This window comes from Diospyros lotus, chromosome 8 (genome assembly GCF_014633365.1).
Source record: "Diospyros lotus cultivar Yz01 chromosome 8, ASM1463336v1, whole genome shotgun sequence".
In the NCBI taxonomy this organism is placed as follows: domain Eukaryota; kingdom Viridiplantae; phylum Streptophyta; class Magnoliopsida; order Ericales; family Ebenaceae; genus Diospyros; species Diospyros lotus.
Genome location: NC_068345.1, coordinates 14,908,154 through 14,924,515, shown reverse-complemented (window position 1 = coordinate 14,924,515; position 16,362 = coordinate 14,908,154). Strand labels below are relative to the sequence as shown.

Here is a 16,362-nt window from a genome sequence, read left to right as displayed (position 1 = left end):
GCCGAAAGAACACTTAGATCTTTTGATGAACAGCTGATTGGATTTGAGGACCTCTAGGGTAGTTTTTAGGTGCTTTAAATGCTGGTCAAGAGAGGGACTATATACAAGAATATCATCAAAGAAGACTAGTATAAACTTTCTCAAATATGGTTCAAAAATTTGGTTCATAAGGGACTGAAAAGTGGCCGGGGCATTGGTGAGCCCAAAGGGCATCACCAGGAACTCAAGGTGCCCATGATGGGATCTAAAAGCAGTCTTATGGATGTCTTCAGGCTTCATCTTGATCTGGTGGTATCCAGATCGAAGATCCAGCTTGGAGAATATGGTTGCATTGTGTAGCTCGTCTAGGAGATCTTCTATTAGGGGTATTGGGAACTTGTCTTTTATGGTGATGGTGTTTAATTGGCGATAATCCACACAAAAGCACCAGGTCCCATCTTTTTTTTTAACTAAGAGCACTGGTGAGGCGAATGGGCTATGGCTGGGTCTTATGAAGGACTGGTTCAGCATTTCTCTCACCATTTTTTCGATTTCTGATTTTTGGGTTGGTGAATATCTATAGGCCCTGATGTTTATGGGTTTTGAATTTGACTTGAGATGGATGGAGTGGTCCAGGTTGCGGGAAGGGGGTAGGGTGTTAGGCTCGGCAAACAAGTCCCCAAATTCAATAAGCAATTCATCGATAAGATACTGAGAGTGTACCTGGTCAATCCTCCCTTGTGGGCTGCAAGTCACCACATTCAGTTCCCCCACCGTTAGCTGTTCCCATCCTTCGCCAGCAGCTATCACTGAGAATAATTGGGCCAGCTTGCTCCAGTTATTTTTGAACGCCTTATGCAGCCTCTTCCTTGTTATCAGCTTGCATGTCCCAGTCTCCCTTCCTCCTTTTTAAGGTCATCCTCTTTCCTCCCCTGTCAAAGGAGACTTCCATCTTGTTGAAGTCGAAACTTATGGGGCTCACTCCTTTCATCCAATCCACCCCGAGCACTATGTCACAGCCCCCCAGTTGCAATAGCCTAAGATCAGCTTCAAACACCTCTCCTTGCATCTCCCACTTAAATCCATAGCAAGCTAAACTGCTCAGCATCTTACCCCCGTCCGCCACTGTCACACTAAGGGGCTGGGTATTAGAGAGCTGGCACCTCAGCTTTTTAGCGATTTCCCCATCCAAGAAGCTATGGGTGCTTCCGCTATCTATTAAGACCAGCAAGCCCTTGTGCTTCACTTTCCCTTCCACCTTGATTATCTTGTTATCGGTCACTCCCTTCAAGGCATGGAGTGATATCTCCCCATTACTCTCATTCTCAGGTTCCTCCTCCTCACTTCTATCTCCTTCCTCTTCTTCCAGTGTTTCTGAGTTTCCCTCCAATAGGAGAAGTTGGTGTTTACACTGATGCCCTGGAAAATACTTATCTCCACACCTGAAGCACAGTCCCGACTGTCGCCGCTGGTCATTGTGCCTCGCACTTGGTTGGGGTATCGTTGGGGGCGCGGCTAATTCCTCTTCCGCCTGGGTGGGAGGATCCTGCTGCCATAGTTTTAGTTTGTTGCCTCTGCTTCTTCATCAATGCTTCTACTACCATCTCTTGCAACCGGGCACTCTCTACTACTTGCTCCACCGTCTGAGGTCGGATCATTTTAACCATTGGCCTTAAATCATCACTGAGGCCGCTCAAGAAACTAGACACAATATATGCTTCGAACAGGTGCGGATCTTGACTACTCATTAGAGACCGCAACTCCTCAAACCTTTTCAAGTAGGTTTTTAGCTCGCCCATTTGCCTGAGTTTATTAAACTCTTCAATAACGTCGGTCATACTACGTTCCCCAAATCTCTCACATAGCTTCTCGGTGAACTCCCCCCACACAGGTTGGCCCCTCACGCTAACTCATCCTTGGTACCATGCATCCACCACATCATCAAAGTAGGCAGTGGCTAAGGCCACTCTCTGTCCCAATGGTATGTCATACCAATTAAATATTCTTTCGCACTTCCGCAACCACCAACGGGGATTGTTACCCTCGAAAACAGGTATCTCCATTCGGGGCATGGGAAAACCGGCTTGTGGGCGATGCCCCTATTCGTCACGTCCCCTATCCAGCATTATTCCTTCCCCCATGTCCTGATCATTCTCCATACCAGGAGTTTCAGGCCTATTTCGTCCCCTCTCATGATGTAAGAGAGGTTCCGTTCTGTCACGCGGGGGAAAGTCGGGGGCTAGACTGACTGGGTTTTGTCGTGTAAACATCAGCATGAATTGCTGGAGCTGGTTACCCAGCTCTTCCCTCGTCTGCGCCATCTCTTCGCGCAGTTGTACTAGTGTTCCATCTAGCTTTTGATCGATCAACAAGATTGCCTCGTGGTTGCGAGTGTTTCCCAGTTCGAGCTGGTCTACTCGTCTCTGGACCTCAGCCGTGGACGAGCTAACCTGTTGCAGTTGGGTCTCCATATTTTTCATGCGAGTTCCTTTTGCCATGAGTTAGATACAAGCCTGGCCCGGAATCGAGCTCTGATACCAATTTGTCACGATAAACAAGAGAAAGTCCTTGAATCTGTGTGATACAAGGACGGGCAGAGGGGAGTGGAAGAGAGGGAGAAGGATTAGAAAAACATATGAGGGAAAGTATGAAAAACAGAGAGAATAGTGGAGGAAAATTCTTAATTCATTCGTATCCTCTCTCCATCGGTGGAGGAGTTAATATACTCGCTCGGTGGGGAGAATCTCGCCCATGCAAGCGGTTACAGCCGATTACCTCAGATCCCTTTCCTAACCAATTCCTTTGTCTTTTCCTCAAGCTTTACACGTGGCCTGACATCTAACCGAATGCTAGCTGTAGCAGAAATATTCTAACGGAATAGGGAATTACAACCAAGCAGAAAATAAACTAGGTTAAGAGCAAAAAAATTAAAATATCCGTGGCAGGTTCGTGACATATTGTTGGATAGAATCCTCTTGCATTAGTTTGTTAAACTCTTCGACTATATCCTCATGTTTCGATCTCCAAATTTGCCTCATAAATCTTCAACAAAATTCGGCCAATTGTAATTACCTTGCACCCGGATCCAGCTTTGAAACCATGAGTCTACTACGTCATTGAAGTACGTTGAGGCTAGGGTGATCCTGTGTTGATCCGCTATACGGTACAATGAGAAGAGCTTCTCATAGCGCCTTATTCACCATCTTGGATTCTACCCTTCGAACATTGGAATATCCAACTTTAGGATCGAAAAGTACAGTGGATTTTGTGTAGCTAATATTTCCTGTCGCCTTCCGATAGTCCTTTTCTCCAAATTTTATCCAATCGCAACAAGTTCCACCTCCAATTCTATGGAACCAACTGTCCTAGGAGGACTTAGTCCAAATCCTGGAAGGATCGAATCAATCCATTCCCTAGGTGGGAAATTGGGAGAGATACTCACTTCAAGTTGTCTCGCAAACATCATCATGAAGCCATCAAACTTCCTTGATAGGCCATCCACCGTCGCCTCAATCGACTCAACCCTCCAATCAACTCTTTCAATTTTCTAATCCATCATGAGAATTGCCTCGTGATTCCTATTGGATCCAACTTCTAGTGAATTCACACGCAATTGGGGATTGATTACTATCATGTTCATCTGTTGCAGTTGTGACTCAAAATTCTTCATCCATGTACCATCGGACATGGCTAGATCTCACGAGCAAGGGAATTCTAAGGCCTAGGAACTGCTCTAATACCACTTTGTCAGGATCTCGAACTTGACGTACTAATTCTCTTCAATTGATGAGAATTAAGATAGAATTTGGGGGAGAAATGAGAGAAGAATGGAGGATAAGAAAAACAAGAGGGAGTGAGAGAGAGAGAAAGAAGGTTCGAGAGGAAGAGAAATTGAGAGAGAGATCTGAAAATGACTGGAAATTCTCGATAATTCTCATTAGTTTGGATTAGTTGCTTATATACTATTTGGATTAGTTGCTTATATACTAAGCCCAGCTGTATTGTGAAGTTGGCGCCAAGCCAATTTACAATGTACAACCCAAACAGCATCTTGAAGGTACAACCACCTACTTAACTACCATACAAAAAATAAGAAGGAAACCCTTTATAGAACATTAGGATTCCTGACATTGTCAGCCAAAAGGGTGATGATAGACATATAATCCTTGATGGGCCAACTTACAGCCCATTGAAGTGGCCATTCCCATTCTATTGACCTCAAGTCTGGCTTAAGAAAGGATTTCTTACCTATTTTAGTCCTTATAATCTTCAATGGGCCAGCTTTACAGTCCATTTAAGTGGTTGTTCCGGCTCTTGATGTTAAATTTGAGTTCAGGAAGGAATCCCTTTCCTGTTTAACTCCTTCATTTCCCTTGTCTTGCAAAGGATGTATTCCATGAAAAGGACCTAGGACTACCTGATTTGCTGGCACTTTCTACTTTTGGAAAAATACAGCATTGTAGGACAGCTACTAGATTGTCCAAATGCACCATGAACATGTAATTACTGAAAGAAGCTGGAAATGCACCTAAAACAGAAAAACTTAAATGTGCTTTAGTAATTAAATGCACCCCAAGAAGAACTTGTTAAAATAAAGAGTGAAGAAACTGAACAATAAAACATGAGTTCTAGGTAGTAGCACAGGGATTAAGAACTAACTGAATTTCACACATTGAATCCAATAACTTGGAACGGTATATGCAAACGAAGTATCCCCATGCAGTGAAATTACAGCCAAGATGCAAATGAGAAGGACAACCACAAGCATATGTAATCATCATCATCTCAAGCCTTCCCCACAAGGTGGGGTCCGCTATAACCACATGCATATCCAATATGAAACAAAAATTATTATTAGGAAAATTGAAGATAATTAATTGAAGAAATTCTCAATGATTATTGTTTATCAAACAAATATAAGTACTAGGTGACTTTGACAAAAAAAAATCATATTGAACAAATATAATACTACCGTTTTCTTGAGTAATTAAATGCGACGTAGCTACAACTTGTTCATACAGAGAATAGCGACCCTAAACAAGAAAACATCACTAATATGAAGCTCAGCAGCACCACAGAGATCAAGACGTAACTTAATATCGGACATGACAGCCAAGAACATAAACAGCTCCGAACAAGATTAAGATATCAATTGAAGAAATGGCTCCACTTACCCGGGTTGTCTGCGCATCTTGAAACCTTCAATGGTGAATCCGATGGCAATATTGCCCTTGGCGCCGGCGTTCTTGACGAAAATCTCGAAGTAGTAAACAATGCGCTTGACTGGGGCGGGGCGATTGGCCTGGACGACGCCGACGTCGTGGCCGTGCAAGTTGTCGACCGTGTACTGCACCGACAGCTTGTCCGGCAGGACATTCGAGAAACCCCCGCAGATGTTGACAGTGTTGAGCTCCGTCGGAGCCTCCTCTTCCTCGTCCTTCGCCTCCATCTCCGCCGCCGAAGCCTTCGAGTTCTGCTTCCACAGCTCCACAAAGTAGGTCCCTATCCGATCCTGATAATTGCTCACCATTTCTGACCCAATTCTGCAAAACCCTAGATTTCAGAGCAAAAAGCCTTAAACACCGATGTGGCGGCGTATAAAGAAGGATAACAGAGATCAAGAAAGCTATTGAAATTGAATGGCTTCTGATCTATAAAATCGAAAAAGAATGAACGGGCGGTACGGTGACGAAACGAATCTTTCCTCCGACACTGTTAAGGTACAGTTGGTCGGGAAATCTAAATCTACTACGTATTATAGCTATGAGTAGTTGGGGAAAAGTTCCGCTGTAGCGATATTAATGGCAAGCGTCGTTGGAAGCCAATCACAATCTAAGGTTGCAGAAACCTTTTCCGTCAAGCCGACTACGAGACGAGGCCACCACAGACAGTACTGAATGAAGCCCCCCGGCGTAATCTAGGGAATTCATTTCCTTATTTTTTTTTTTTTTTTTTGTCTAATGTTAGTTATTTATAGAATAAAGTAAGTACTCAATTTTTGTATGTTATAATAAATTAATGATTATATTCTATTATTATTATTGTTATCAAAATATAATAATAAATTTTTAAGTATGGGAAAATGTCTCAACGAGATGCAAATGACTCTTGGTGACGAGTGAACTATTGAGAAAAAAAAATCGATTAAAGGAATAAGTAAAGTTCATCGCAAACTCTCTGATACTTAAGTTAATCTCGTACTGAAAATGGAGTTAGAGTCTTAGCAAGTAAGCATATATTTGTTAGAGGATGAGTCTCTTATTTATAAAAAAAAAAAAAAAAAAGAGAGAAAACTGACAATTGAAAGAAGACTCGTAACCTTTGGTAGTTATCTCAAGCTCTTGGTAGGCATCCTAGAGGAAAGTTTGAATGGTATAGCTATCTTCAAGTGTCACTCGTATTGACACCTGAGCACTTGGTTACAACTCTCGGGTAGCACGCCATTCTCACGTGGCAATGTCTCTTACCATGGTCGCAGGCCTTTCACATGGCCCCACTCGACTGCGTGGCCTTTTGCAATCGACAAGATGATCTCACACTTGGCTTGGTTGCTACCAAGTGACCCTCAATCGGCTAGCTCCCTTAGTTATTTAACCCATCCCAATTCGTTTCATGATGGATTCATCCAATGTGTCGTAGGCCCAATTTATTATACTTTGGCTTACTATTATGCATAATAGTTGCTCTCAATTCTTTCATTTAGGTTTTTTAATGGGAAAAGTAACTATCAACCTGTCTTCTCTTGAAAACTTTTCCTGAGAGTTCTTCTTTAGTGCCAACCTTCTATATCACATGGACTTTCTATCTCTTATGCGTGAAATTGCATATTTTGGGGGTGTTATAAGACTTATCAGTATCACGAAGAACCTCTCTAACCCTTTGAAGCCTTACTCAAGTGGCTAAGGGAACTTTAAGATGACTTATTTGTGAAATTCTTACCCAGTTGACTAAGCTCTTGGTATTTTGCTTCGGATGTTGTAAGATAATTTTTTCTTGTGTCATTTCTTTCTTCTTGAGTGAGGTTTTGTGATAGGGCTTAATTTTACACATATTTTTATCTAATTTTTGTTTTAACTTTGCGCTATTTTTTTTATTTGAAGTATGAGTTTATATAGATTTTATATAATTTAAATTTCTTTTAGTAGGAATCAAGCAAGGGAATTAAATTCAAGGAATTGGGTCTTAAAGAAGATAGTTTTAATTAATTTATAATATTAATTTTGATATTAAAAAATAATACTAAGAATCAATATTTAAAGAACTAAAAGAAGGAAATATCAACAGAAAATGAGAAAATTGAAGATGAAGCAAGGAGAAGAAAAATATTATCAAAAGCAAGAAATCAAATCAAAGGAGAAAAAAAGAAGGAAATTGCAGATAAAGGCAAAGCAAGTGAAGATTTAGATTAAAATAATTGAAATTGGAGGATGATTGGAATTGAAACAGGTGGTCAATTTTCAAATTAATAGAAGAGAATGATTAAGAGGCAACAAACATGAAAAGGGGGAGAAGAATTAGAATTGAAATTGGAGGCGGAAGTCAAGTCGCACGCAGCCGCTCACAGATGCAAGCAAGCAGCAAGCCGTGGCCCTAGAGCTAGTTCTACCATAAAGTCATTTAGGCAGTCGCATAAGATTGTATTTACGAAAGGTCTCAAAATTTTATAATTTATATATTTTTTAATAATAAATATTTTATTAAAAAATTGAACTCAAAATAAAATCTATTTTTTAGGTCAAATTTCACACAGATACAGGAAGACAATTTACTAAAGAATCCTTTAGTGTTGATTGTTTTATTTACATGATTGATCAAAGTCATTTCTTCATTTCCACATAGGTTTGAGCAATTTGGTATATATGGAAAAAAATGAATTTCTATACAATTTCAAGAAATTAAAATCAATAGATGAAGATGTTTTAAAAGGGTATTTTTTTTAATCTTGAAAATGTTTTAAATATGATGGACTTTTTAATATAGATAGTTTAAATTTGTTTTTAAAATTAAGAGTGTTAAGAGAAATTTTTAAAGAAAAAAAAAATAGTCCAATGAAATTTATTCATTACATCAAAAGAGTCTATTACTTTCCGAATACATATATTGTTAATAGAATATTGTTAATAATTCAAGGTTTAGTGTGTAACACTCCGCTTTTTCGAGTATTAAGAATTTTGAGAATTTTTTTTTCAATATAAATCATTTCCCGACAATCCCGTTCTACCTTCCCAGTATACTAAACAAAAATCAATAAGTTAAGATAGGTAATCGTCATAAATACGGAAGCTTAAAATCGAAACCTGATATGGTATATAACTGAATTCACTTAATCATAACATAAGAATCTATACTATCATATCATCAAACACTTAAATACATGGAAACTCATTTTTCGAAATAACAACCAAATACAATCTAATGATGCTTCAAAAATACATTAAACCGTATCAATTATACATGATCATCAATATAAAATAACATTTTAAACATGACTAAAAATATATCCCGAATATTTACGAAGGAGCATATACCGGAATAACTTGTCGAACCCATCGGCCACGTCATCACGTACCGTCACATCTCTATTATTCTTTTGCCATAGCTGTAATTCCTAACTGGAACGTTTAAATGTTCCAAATGCAAACCCAATTAGAAGATAAATCTTCTAGTGAGGGTCTATAAGCATGATGCAATAACATAAATAATCATATGCCCTAGTGTAATTTCCCTAGCCCACCAGCTCGGCACAAAACTATAGGCAGAATCTCGACCTGTTTCAGGATAATCTTAACGTTGTTCCATCATTTGCCCTTGGGAAATTACGACTACACTATTGAGGCAACATACCATTCCCATGCACGAGTATCAATATGCCAATAATATCGTGCAATGCAAAAATCATGACTTTCCATGCAATATGACAAAATGATCATAATTTCAATAAATATCATGCATAATGAAGCAAATATGTCATATATAGGTTCTCGGGATAAAATCACTCACCTTTGCATGAGATTCAGAATACCTCAAAAAATGCGTATCGCCCCGATTTGCGTACCCCACCTCGATTTTCTTGCCAAACTCTAAAAGTTGCACAAATCATTTTATCTCAAGCACAACAATCCTCTAAATCATATTTAATCACTAAATATCTTAAAACTCTAATTTTTTCCTATTTTCCTCCATTTTCTCCCATTTTCTTTTCTAAAAATCCGAATAAATACTTCTTAAACTATTTTCTCAAATCTTTTTCCACAATAATTCATTAAATTCATAGAACTTCAAAAGAAAATTCTAAAACATACCTTAAAGCATCATTTGCATGCAAAACGAGGCTAATTGTTGTAGAAACTGAGACATCGAGAGGGCAAACACCAAACTTTTTGCACAAACCCCCATAACTTATTTTTCTCTTTTTTCTAGATTTTTTCCACATTTTTCTAGGCATGCACGTGCCCCCACAGGCTGGCGCGTGAAGGCAGCGCATGAAGGCCACGCGTCGGCATTCTTCTCTGGCGCTGGTACACCGACGTTCCTAGATTCCGATGCCATTGTGCTCTTCTCCCCAAGTCGATCCTCATGGTACATCTTGATACCCAAAACAAGCACCGGAGGTGCCCTAACCAAAGGCTCGAAGCCTCGGCCAGCCGTCCGTCTCCCTCTTTTCGGCGAGCTTTGAACAACCATCAAACATGAACGAAAATGACTCTAACTCTCCAGATTTCATCCTCAGGCCATAGGCAAAAAAGCCCTATAATTTTGCCTCTCAATTTATTCGAAAATGACCTCGATTTGGAGCTTCAATCCTCTATAGATTTAGCTATCAAGAACCCTTATTTATAGGCATTTTCGATGCTTCAAATGCCCTTACTCGGACAACCTAAGTCCCCTAGAGCCTCTACCTCCCTCAAATCGCCCCAAAACCCATTAAAACCAACTCCATCTTTGTTATCTCAGTGGCCAAACTTTCGACCACTTTCGATCGAAAGTTGGCCCGATTTCGACGCGATTTTGGCCACTTCTTAGCCAAGAGACTTGTCTTAGCCTTACCCCGAGGCCCCCCAACCACTTCCTCGGGTCTCCCATGGCCGATTTCGGCGATTGGATGGGCTGGTCAACCATGGCTGTTTGGAGATTTCCTGAAATTACACTTTAGCCTCTCAAACTTTGACTTTCTCACTTTGGCCTATTTTTACAAAGCTCCTCAACTTTGCATAATTGTATTTAAGACCCTCAAGTCCTAAAACATCCATTTCATTGTCGAATATTTTTTAAAAATATCATTTCGACCTCTCTCTAGAATTTTCAAAAAAACTGCACTTAGCCCCGAATCTTTGTTTTGGCAGTAAACCCTTTCGTTTCTTCCTGAAACCGCTGAAGGGTTGTCCTACATACCGAATGTGAACCCCCTCAAGGTTTCGTTGACTTCCCGGAAGCCCCCTACGATAATTCAATTTTGCAGCCTAAATCACAGCTGTATTTTAGCTGTACCGAAAATCGTCTCTGATCCAATTTTTCTTGATGCTAAAAATCATTTCTTAAGATGCTCGTCAATGTCGTATTATTCTACTTAGATATCTTAGCTCTAGGGCTCTCCCTGCAGTCGATTCGATCAATTTTTTCAGGCTATTCAAATACCAATCTTTCCCAAAATTTCATTTTTCTAGTAAAACGCTTATTTTCAAATAAATCCTAATTTCTTGGGTATTACACAGTGACTTCTATAGAAAGGAGTTTTTCAAAATTGAAGTTGATAAAATCGTATTTGATATCAACTATCTCGCAAGAAAGATTGAATGGATTACCTATATTATCCATTGAACATGATTTATTAGATAAACTTGATTATGGATATTTAATCAACAATTTTACATCTCAAACAACAACAAAAATTGAAAAGCTAAACATAGTTCAACACATGTTTGTGAAAATAAATTTTTTCTCATTATTAGTGAATTTTATCTTTTTAATGCTATCGATTTAATACTTTATTTTGTTTCATTCTACAAGAAAATCAGGGATTGATAGCTTTTTGCTCGACTTACACTGATCTTCTTAGAGTTTCGAAAAAAAATTAGTTTGTTTTTTCTTTGTTTATTGTAATAGATTGTTTAGCTTCTTTTGATCTCGCAAACATTATATTTTAGCTGAAAATCACTATTGTTATTGCAAAAAATACAATAATTAAAATTTGTGATGTGAGTTCCACTCGAGCTCGTTGGTGGGTGAAGTTAGGTTGCTGTAAGAGAAGTTGTGTCAAGGGAGTTTGACGCTAGGATGCTCGTCGCAAGGATTTCGCTACAAGCTCTTTTGCCATTACTTCTTTTACCATAAGCTTTCGTCACTAGCTTTTTCGCCACAAGCCTTCGCTGCTAGCTCTTTTACCACAAGCCTTCGTTGCTAGCTTTTTCACCACAAGCCTTCGTCGCTAGCTTTTTTGCCACAAGCCTTCGCCGCTAGCTCTTTTTCCACAAGGATTTGGTCATGTTGATATTTAGAAAATGGGTTAGAAGGCTCACGGGAATCTTCCCTCGCGAAGACCCTCTGATGCCAAAGTTAGTCTCGGATCCCAATGACTATTCCTGAAAACAATAAATATGCATTCAAAGTGTCCAAATTTTATCGAAAATTCGAAGTATTTATAAGGTACGATTCTCAAGGATGGCTGGTGCTGACATGTGGCGATTACTGAGTAAGGTCAATTTTAACGAATGAGGGGGATCACCACAAAGCAGTCGCGAGGCAGCTCGCAGCAGGGTGTCGCGAGGCTAACCCTTGCGGCCAGCTTACCGCAGGCTAAACCTTTCTTCTAGAAAGGTTTTATTTCATTTTGAAAAATCCAACATTTTTCCTATCTATTTTTCATGGCACAACAATTGCCCTCCACTCTTTTGTTTTGTCTTTAGACAAAATTAAAGAGTAAAATATTAGTCAAAAAATCGGGTCTAACACCTAAACTCAATCAAGGGTTCCAGATTACTCGAAGACCCTACATCGGCTGGGGCCTTAGGTACCGGATTACCTCTAGGCAACCAGGCCCTTGAGAGATAGGTTTCGTTGCGGGATTTTTGTCGGGTGCCCGAGCTTGTCGGGAGGCTTAGGCGTCGGATCTGCCAAAGTGTCGGGTCTAGCTTATAAGCATAGCATCGGACTCAATCAAGGGATCTAGAGTACCCGAAGACCTTACATCGTCCGGGGCCTTAGGTACCGGATTACCTCTGGGTAACTAGGTCCTCGAGAGATAGGTTCCACTGCAGGATTCTTCCCGGGTGCCCGAGCTTGCCGGGAGGCTTAGGCGTCAGATCTTCCAAAGAGTGGGGTCTAGATTATGAGCATAGCACTGGACTCAATCAAGGGATCCCGGTGAGTCTAAGGGCACAAGTTTTGGTGCATTCGGTAATCCCAGGACGGATCATAATGCGCTGGCTATTGTGTCATCCATGTCCGTCTCTCGGGGTTAGTCTATCTCAAGGAATCTGGGTTTGGCCAGTGGTTCGGCGCGGGATTCCTGCCAGACATCCGAGTTTACCCGGAGACCTAGGCGCCAAATCAACTAAGAGTTGGGTCTAGCCAAAAAGGCATGGCACCTAACTCAAACGAGGGATCTGGGTAAGTTTGCAGGCATAGGCATTAGATGTTCTAGTGATCCTGGGCCAACTCGTGATCATCGACACTAGATTGCAACTGGGTGAATCAACTCCGATAAGTGGGATCATGGCAAAACTGTCATAGGCTATGTTGCACAGAAACGAAAACGAGAAATGCAGAAGCGCGAAAACAGAAACGAGGAAACGATATTTTTCAAAAAAGTTAGGAAAATGAAACGCGGGGTAAACTGTAATTTTAAAAAATATAGGGGTGTATATGAAATTAATATATAATTTATATACTATAAATAATATTAAGTTATAATTTTGTAAACCCTAGGTTTTCTTTTCTTTGCCCAGAGAGAGACCCATGCCGTTTGCTGTCAATGACTGACTACCGCCACTTCCTCTGTCTGCCACCATCGTCGACTCGCCGCCTCTCTTACCGTCGACGCGTCTATTGCCCTCGCCCTTGCTGTCGATCTCGCCTCTCTCATAGTCGACATGTCTCTGCCATCGTTGCTGCCCCTCTTGCCATCGACAAGTCCCTTGCCCTCACCCTCGCCTTCGATCTCACTTCTCTCATAGTCGAAGCGTCTCTGCCACTATCGCTCGCCTCTCTCGCCATCGATGAGTCTCTTGCCTTCACCCTCACGTTCAATCTCGCCTCTCTCACAGTCGAAGCGTTTCTGCCACCGCCGTTCGCCTCTCACCCTCGTCATCACCCACCGCTGTACACCATCTCTCGCCTCACCGTCGACCGTCGCCCGTCACCGCACACTCCATATCTCGCCTCGCTGTCGCCTCGCCTCTAGATGACCATTGTCTTTCTCACTACAGGTGATTGTGGTTGCTGGAAACACGTTTCAAGCGTGAAACGTATTTCCCACATTTTTTGTAAATTGCGAAACCGCCCCCATAACGTTTCGCAATTTATAGAAATGGCCCGAAAACCGTTTTGGGCCGTCTTCGCGTTTCCGAAAAGGGAAACGGTTCGAAAACGTTGAAACGGCATCTCCGAGCCCGTTCCGTGCTTCATAGGTCATAGGGTTGTTCTCTCCTTGTGCCTTCCTAGGGGTAGTCTACCTCAGGGGATCTGGGTTAGGCCAGTGGTTCAGCGGGAGATTCCTACCAAACATTCGAGTTTACCAGGAGACCTAGGTGACAGATCAACCAAGGAGTTGGGTCTAGCCAAAAAGGCATAGCACCGAACTCAAGCGAGGGATCTGGGTGAGTCTGCGGGCATAGGCATCAGATGTTCTGGTGATCCCGGGCCAGCTCATGGTCATTGGCACCAGATTGCCACTAGGCAACTTGACATTCGAAAGTGAGCTATGCTTGAGCCACCGTACTTGCATCACATTCTATGACACATGCAAATAATCTAGGCCCATGGAGATTTTAGGTGGTTTGGCTTATAGTTTTGCCTACTCCACAGGAATACGTATATCATTTTATTTATCGGGAGATTTTATTACAATGGAAAATTAAAGGCAATTTTGGATCCCAGCCGGGTCGAGTAACACTTTTGGTGACAGGCTTGACTCTGCATCTTGTGCTTCGTCCCCTTCCCTGGGTTAAAGCTGGGAAGTACCTCTTGAGGTGCACGGTGTTCCAAGCTTTTCCTATCGTCTCGCCTTGTAGCGTCGGTAGTGTGCACATGTCGGGGCCTAACATTTTTTGAATTTTGTAAGGTTCTTCGCAATTCAGGCTGGGTTTCCCTTCCTCTTCTATTACATTCCCTTGCGTATAAAATTTCCATTTGGGTGATAAACTGTTCTACTTGGTCAAATAGTTCAGTCACATAATTTGGCTCGGAGAAGGGTAAGGATCTTCTAAGCGAGGCGTATGTGGTTCCGTTTAGTAGGGTTAACGCCGCCAATCCGACTGGGAGATCCCTTACTTCCTGCGTCGTGGCTCTAAATCGCTCGATATATTGCTTTAGGGATTCATTTAGCTTCTGCTACAAGCTCATTAGATATATAGCACTCTTATTCTTTGGGAGATAGATGGAAAATGCATTTGGGAATTCTTTCTTCAATTGTTCAAACGATCGTATATGTCTTGCTGGTAGTTTAGTAAACCACTGCTGAGCCTATCTTGCGAAGGAGAACGGGAAAGCCTTGCACCCAATGACCTCATTCCATCTATGTAACACGATAACTGCGATAAAGTGTTGTAAGTGCTTCTCGGGGTCCTTCCTTCCTGAGTATACCGAAAGTTGCGGCAATTCGAACCTAGGTTGCACTGGTTGCCTTTAGAGTTCCTTAGATAAAGGAAACCCCTTCGGGTGAGTTTCCTTTGGCACCATCATTACCCGTTTTTGCTCTAGCACATCTTCTATGAGGTGTTTGATGTCAGACGCCCTGAGTGTTTCCCGTTCTGCTTCATTTTTACAAAGAGATGGGACATAAGGAGTTCTTGAGTGAGTGTTTTTTGCTGTTTCTTTATACATAGGAGCTTTCCTTGTCCTCTTGTCATGTATCCTTCTCAAGTCTGTCATTTCTAGGACTTGGTTATTTAGCCCTGGAGTCCTGATTCTTATCTCATGCCGTGTGGTCCTTGGAGGGTTGTCTTGGGATCTCCGGTGTTCTCCCCCCACATCGGTTTGTCCCATGTGGGGAATGTGAATATCTAGCATAAGTTCTGTAGCAAAGCAGTAATTCCCTATAACCTTCTCATATTCTCCTCATTGTTCATCCTAAGTTTATCATTCTATTGTTTCAGCTCCTCAAAATCCCTCCATAATTGTTCATAATCTGAGAGTAAGACTGTGGGTGAAGCTATTCCTGAAGTCACCACGAGGTTTCGATTTGGAATTGAAGACTGCCCAAAGGAGTATTATTCCTGATTAGCAGGCACTACATGTGGGATTTGTTTCCCTCACCTTGTCATATGTTTCCTCAATCCAACTACGTGTACTTCCCCCTACTCTGAACACTCCATGCCCCCCAGTCTAACGGTCTGGTGGCCTTCGAGCATAGGAAAGTTCTTTGAAAGCACTTCGTTGTCAGGGTGATCTTCTGAAAACCCTGGTACTGTAGGGTGTACTTGACTGGGGCTTCTTGTGGCTCGCATCTTGGTACGAGCGCTCCTTCGGGTATGGTTAGACGGGTTCGCTAAACCGGCTAATCGTGTCCATCTCGGCATCTTGTGTTAAGATTGACTTTTTGTTGCGTATCCCACAGACGGCGCCAAATTGTTGTTGCCAAAAATACAACAATTAAAATTTGTGATGTGGGCTACACTCAAGTTCGTTATCGGGTGAAGTTAGGTTGCCGTAAGAGAAGTTGCCTCAAGGGAGTTTGACGCTAGGATGCTCGCCGCAAGGATTTCGCCACAAGCTCTTTCGCCACAAGACTTCGCCACTAGCTTTTTTGCCACAAGCCTTCGCCACTAGCTTTTTCCCCACAAGCCTTCGCCATTAGCTCTTTTGCCACAAGTCTTCACCACTAGCTTTTTCGCCACAAGCCTTCCCCGCTAGCTCTTTTGCCACAAGTCTTCGCTGCTAGCTTTTTTGCCACAAGCCTTTACCGCTAGCTCTTTTGCCACAAGCCTTCGCCGTTAGCTTTTTTGCCACAAGCCTTCCCCGCTAACTCTTTTGCCATAAGGATTTGGTTTCGCCGCAAGTATTTGGTCTCGCCGCAAGGATTTGGTTCTGTTGATACTCAGAAAATGGGTTAGAAGGCTCGCAAAAATCTTCCCCCGTGAATACCCTCCGATGCCAAAGTCAATCTCGAATCCCAATGACTATTCCTAAAAACAGTAAAGATGCATTCAAAGTGTCCAAATTTTACCA

At 41.7% G+C, this 16,362-nt stretch overlaps 1 protein-coding gene across 2 annotated transcripts in view; it reads right to left on the bottom strand.

Annotated features, from left to right (window-relative positions):
* LOC127807841 (ran-binding protein M homolog) overlaps positions 1-5,891 on the bottom strand; it is a 44,095-nt gene extending 38,204 nt beyond the window's left edge. The window contains exon 1 of one of the 2 annotated variants that reach the window (XM_052345986.1): positions 5,154-5,891. In XM_052345986.1, the coding sequence (XP_052201946.1) occupies positions 5,154-5,509 (356 nt within the window). In that variant the 5' untranslated portion in view covers positions 5,510-5,891. The remainder of the gene's footprint in view (positions 1-5,153) is intronic. The other variant, XM_052345985.1, reaches the window with a different exon arrangement.
* Positions 5,892-16,362: the final 10,471 nt, after the last annotated feature.